Source organism: Oreochromis niloticus, linkage group LG15, assembly GCF_001858045.2.
Source record: "Oreochromis niloticus isolate F11D_XX linkage group LG15, O_niloticus_UMD_NMBU, whole genome shotgun sequence".
Classification (NCBI taxonomy): Eukaryota; Metazoa; Chordata; class Actinopteri; order Cichliformes; family Cichlidae; genus Oreochromis; species Oreochromis niloticus.
Window position 1 is genome coordinate 7684796 of NC_031980.2, and position 5396 is coordinate 7690191.

The 5396-nt window shown below is 46.3% G+C and overlaps 1 protein-coding gene across 1 annotated transcript; it reads right to left on the minus strand.

Moving 5' to 3' along the window:
- Nucleotides 1–2001: 2001 nt before the first annotated feature.
- lratd1 (LRAT domain containing 1) lies at nucleotides 2002–4149 on the minus strand. The gene is made up of 2 exons (XM_005449590.4): nucleotides 3961–4149; nucleotides 2002–3508 (listed from the first exon to the last, which is right to left on the minus strand). The coding sequence occupies exon 2, from the start codon at nucleotides 3469–3471 to the stop codon at nucleotides 2683–2685; it is 789 nt and encodes a 262-aa protein (XP_005449647.1). The 5' UTR covers nucleotides 3472–3508; nucleotides 3961–4149; the 3' UTR covers nucleotides 2002–2682.
- Between the last annotated feature and the right edge of the window lie 1247 nt (nucleotides 4150–5396).

Here is a 5396-nt window from a genome sequence, read left to right on the forward strand (position 1 = left end):
AGATGGCAAAAGCCTCTCCTCGAGCTAACAATGTGGTGCGATATCTGCCTACAATGCACATGTGTGCGTGCGCGCGCACACACGCACACTTGTGAATCTTTCTCTGAGGCCTATTAGTCACAGACCACAAACACACACTCTAACAGTGGCTGCCCCACTACCCTGATTTTTCAAGCTCACGGGGGATGGCTGACACGCTCACACATACATGCGCACACATAATCACCCACCTGAGGCAAGCTCAGTTTACCAGAGTCTGTTCAAAAACATACTAAACAGCCAGAACACAGAAGAAAGCAAAAACATAAAACAACAGTAAAAAGAGTTTATCTGGATCCATCTGGATTTCATGATCGTTAACAGGGAGAACATGTTTGCCTTTTGTTTTTTTACTTTGAACATTTTTGCAAACGTGCTGATTTCAATTTCGGCTCATTTTTCACACAGATTGGTCCGTTAATGTGGTCTGCAAGGAGTACAATGCAAAACAATTATGGGGAGGTGCTGACAAGTGACAAGTAAATGGATTTAGAGGAAAACAAGGGGAAGCATGAGAGAAATGTGCCAATAGAATCACAGGAAAGCTGGTACAATCACATATTTAGGACAATAGCTAGCGAAAATCTTCCAAAGGCAACATTTACAAGGCCCACAAGCTCATTAGTTTATCCTTTGACATGAATTCATCTGCAGGCTGACAATGCAACATCTGCACACACACATACAGGGTGGACATGAGACATTTTCAGATTGGGAATGTCTCCACAACAATCAGTTAAAGCAGTTAAAACATCACACACACACACACACACACACACACACACACACACACACACGCACACATCCTGGGTAACCCTACATACATGCTCTCTCTCTCTGTCGCAGACAAACTCTTTGTCTGCCGTTCCCCTCAGTTGGCTTCAGCTAAAACAACTGCAGCTCCTGTTTTCACGACCATGTTGAAATTAAAAAAAAAAAAATCATAGATAAAATCATAAATACCTAAGGGAGCGCATAGCTGCTCATTTATACATGCAATTAGAACAGAATCAAGTGGAGGAGACTTAACAAAGGAACACCACACAGAAAAACCTTTCCACAAACCTACTCTCTGGTGTTTCATGGAAGATGTTGTTGCTTTTTTGTTTTGGTTTTTTCGAGACATGATTTATCCCACCTTCAGTGATACATCAGATCACAATCCCAAGAAAATAAAGGCACTGTCTGACACTCATAGCAGAGGAGTAATAACAACACTGCAGAGATAAAGGCACTGCAGACTAATACAACATCGGTGCCATAAAAGCACACAGTGTGTTCCATCCTGATAAGAATTATACTATTATACTGTATGGAGGACATCTTGTTTATAATGCAGATAGAAACTATGTCCTACAATGCTAGCATAACTTTACTAATGTGGTTGTATGGCTGGTAAAACATCAGAGAGATCAAAATGTTTAGAAAAGACTGAATGGCAACAGGATAAAACCCACACAAGTGAATATAGCCTGTGGACATAAAAAAAAGGTTGTTTTTCCCATTGACTTAAAGCAGCTGCCTATACTGTAACTCTCAGATTCTATATGGATTTTTCATAAAGCCTTTATGTGTCTGATGCAGATGACCATTTTCTACCTCCAAATGATGTGGAGATATATGACGCTTATTTGGCCGGAGGCAGGTCAGAAGGCACTAGAACATCAATAATTCAAAAGTGTGTGTGTATGTGTGTGCATCTGAGAATGTGAGATGGTACATGTGCGTTTATGGGCGACCAAACAACACCTGATACACCAAGTTCTTATTTTCAAATTTCAACCTCCATTTATTTGAACCAAAAGAAGAGATCAGGGTTAAATCCACTAAACTGAAATACAAAAATAAGGGACTCAAATCGAAATCAGTATATGAACACAATTTACACATACATCCAGTGCTGTGGAGCAGGATGACAGCATTGTGAAAATGACAATACTTTTGATATGGCAACAGGGGAGCTTGGTCAAGCCAAAATACTTTGTTTAGGCAACTGCGTAATCAGCTAGGACTGTCTATGAATTTGTGGCTTGGATCTATGTCGTGGTCTGTCCCGGTTTTAAAGCTAACAGTAAAAAAATAGAAGGGAGACTTCTCGAGAGCCATCCCAAATCCTATCTTTCAACCCCTCCCTCCCTCCCTCTCTCTCCCTCTGCCGGTCTCACCGTCTGGTCTGCTGCAGCAGGCACCCTATGTACAGAAGGGGCCAATTCCATTATCCCGAGAAATTAAACAGAAACCAAACCGAGCCGTGTGCGCAATGTGGGGAGGGGTTGTAAAGGTGATTTCGCTTATCGGGAACAATGAGTTTCTTAGAAATCGTGTGTCCCACTCAGCACGAATTCTAACCAGAATGGGCGTTGTCTGTTTATATGGCCGCGCTCTCTTTTCTCTCAACACTGTATTTTGATGGAAATTCCACAGGGCGCCTTTGGTCCAGAAAAAAGAAAAGAAATAAAACCCGGGCCCCATCTGTGACAAACAGACAGTCCAACACCAACAGGTCCTTGCACGTGTGCGTGTGCGTCCGTGTGCTTGTGTGCGAGTACGTTATTGTGTGCGCAAAAGTGTGCGTCCGTGCGCTTTGGCAAAGAGGAGGCAGGGAGGGCGGGTGGAGGAGACGATATCAAACGGAATCCCTGATCACTCCTTGCCCCCGTTAACCAAAGAGAGCTCTTTGAGAATTCCACTGGCGTCCACTCGCCTTCTCTCCCGGATCATGTCCTCCAGGCTGCGAAAGACCAGAGTGTGCACCTCGCTGCCGGACAGATGCACTTTGAGGAAGTACTGCTGCTCCGCTGAGTGCGCTTCTCCCCCGGCTTTGAACTCCCGTTTCCCAAAGCGGCACCAGGCAGCGAAACTTTCCGAGTTGGTCCAGCATATCTCCTCGCTGTTCAGGCCCACGTGTCCCGCTGCGTTCTGCATCACTAGGTCAGGGGGTAGCGGCCGATAGCGGTATCGATTATTGACTATTCTCCCGTGGCGGCCGTTGCTGATCTCAAGCAGGCTGTCTTTGCGGATTTCGCCCTTGTGCAGATGAATGATTTGGTCGTCCTGCTCGAAGATGACCCAGTGGGGGGCTTGCGCGGTGGCCACCAGCTCCAGCAGGTCCCCCGGTTTGCACATAGTCAGCAAAGTTTTGGCCGAGTACACATGCAAGTCCTCGTTCTCCCGCAGCTTGGAGAAGATGCATTCCTGTGAGCAGAAAGCCGAGTACTCCACCTCGCTGACCGAGAAGGGTCCCTCCTCGGTCGGGCTGTGGTCCTTGGTGAATCCGCAGTCAGACGGAGTGCGGTCGTCCACCTCCTCCTCTTCGTCAGAGAAGAAGTAGGCGACGCCGACTCGAAGCTCGTCCTTCTCCAGCCCGGACGGATCCCCCGTGGGCAGTTCGCTGTAGTTGAGGTGGGTGATCCGATCCAGTTGATTTCCCATCAATGACCTGGCAAGGGAGAGGCATGGACTGCGGTGTCTGAGGGGACAGGGAGAGAGCACGGGAATGAGAGAGGGTATGATAAGCTGTAAAATACGGCATCAAGCAAACATGTTAACCGTTCACACAATAAGACGCGTTGTTCACAAATGCTTTGCTACATGTGGGTGATTTTGCTCGGTAGTGGAGAGAAGTGGAAGAAAGCCCTCAACAGTTCTCAGCACTATGCAGAGAGAAAGGAAAACTCGAAATAGTGCACTGATGATTTACTGCCCCTTGCCCTCTTCGCACATTTCTTCACACACGAGTCAGCCACTAATTAGAGCACAATGTGTATATGCTGAGGTGATTCACGTGCAAACAAAAAGAAGAAAAACGGAACAAGAACGGCAGCTGCAGCTGAAACAGATGAGAGAAACTGCTGTAAATAAAAGGCAACCTGGTGCCTTTACGCATAGCGCATGGCAAGAAAGTGTGAGGGAAGAGGATACCTGTGCGCTCCCAGGGCAAGCGGTTAAATATCCTTATGGTCCATTAGTACAGAGGGCTGCGCAGTCCCCTGCTCTCCTTCTTTCTTTTTGTTCCTTTTCCCTTTCTTCTCACTCTTATCCCTTACTCTTCGCACCGCTTACCGTGCGGTCCGGCTGTCGTGAGCTCGTGCTTCACTTCTACCAGCGCCACCTCCGTTTAAGTACCAAGGAGAGCTCCGCCTCTTCCTCCGCGCTCCGCCTTTAGGTTGTTTTACTGGAGCACAGTCACGGCTCCATTACTGCCCTGCCAATGAAAAATGCCGCGGAATATGCCAGTCAATCAGATGATCCAATTAGGGGCGCTTAGGGCGGCTGGCGGCGATAGGCGACTGTTACCGTGGCATGGTTTTTGTTGTCAGAGAGCTGAGGAATTCTCTACATGATCAGCGGAGTCCGCGTATAAGTTCGAGGCAGCAGTCACCTGCGATAACAACTCGCATGCCTCATGAGGAATATATGAGAAAAGTTCAGATTCCTGTGCTCTATAAACATTTCTGCTATCTCAAAAAATACTCTCCAAACTGCATCCTTATCATATCCATACAGTTACTGCAGGACGTGACAAATGTGTACACATCTTCCGGAATACAGGAGTAGGTCCCATCCTCCAGTTCCCATGAGCATCTTGTAAATTATTTCCGCATGCCTCACCTGCTTCACTACACTGCATCACTTGTACTCTCATATCTGTCAGTGTGTGCCTGGTAGAGACCATTAAGGGAGGGGCTGGAGGCAGGTGTGTGTGTGTGTGTGTGTGCAAGGCAGGAAGAAAACAAAGGAGCCTACAGAGACATTAATACAAGGTCTACAATATTTCACTTTGCACTAATGTTGCGTCTAGGAACAAAATATGTCTAAAATGAAATTCATATCAAATTTCAACCCGTGACTCACTTTTTGCATGCATAATATATTGTATACTTGCATATTGTGCATGCAAGATAAATGTGCTTACACTTGTGCCATCTCCAGTCTGCGGTGATGTCTCCCTTTTCATCATCACCACCCAAAACAGATAGCCATCTTGCCATTTATATCAAACCCTCTCGATGGAGTTTATGTTTTCTCTGTATACCTCTGCTTTGGAAATCTGCTTTCTGGTAGCATCTGGAGAGATCCATAGAGTAGCTTTCTTTTTCTTCTCCCAGATGGCTGGAGATAGCAGCTCTCCAGTTGCTAATATTGAACGGTCCTTGGTCTTTGTTTCCGCTGGTGACAGGCAGAGCAAGTGGAGGCTTTTTCGCTAAGTGAGATATGATTGTACATATTTACACACTCTTACCCACACAAATAAAGGGCAAGCACACACAGTCACCCATGTATTTCCTCCTGTGTATCTAGCCTGCCATGTGAGAGCAAGAGTGCATGCATCTGATGGATCGCCTGCAGTGAAGCTG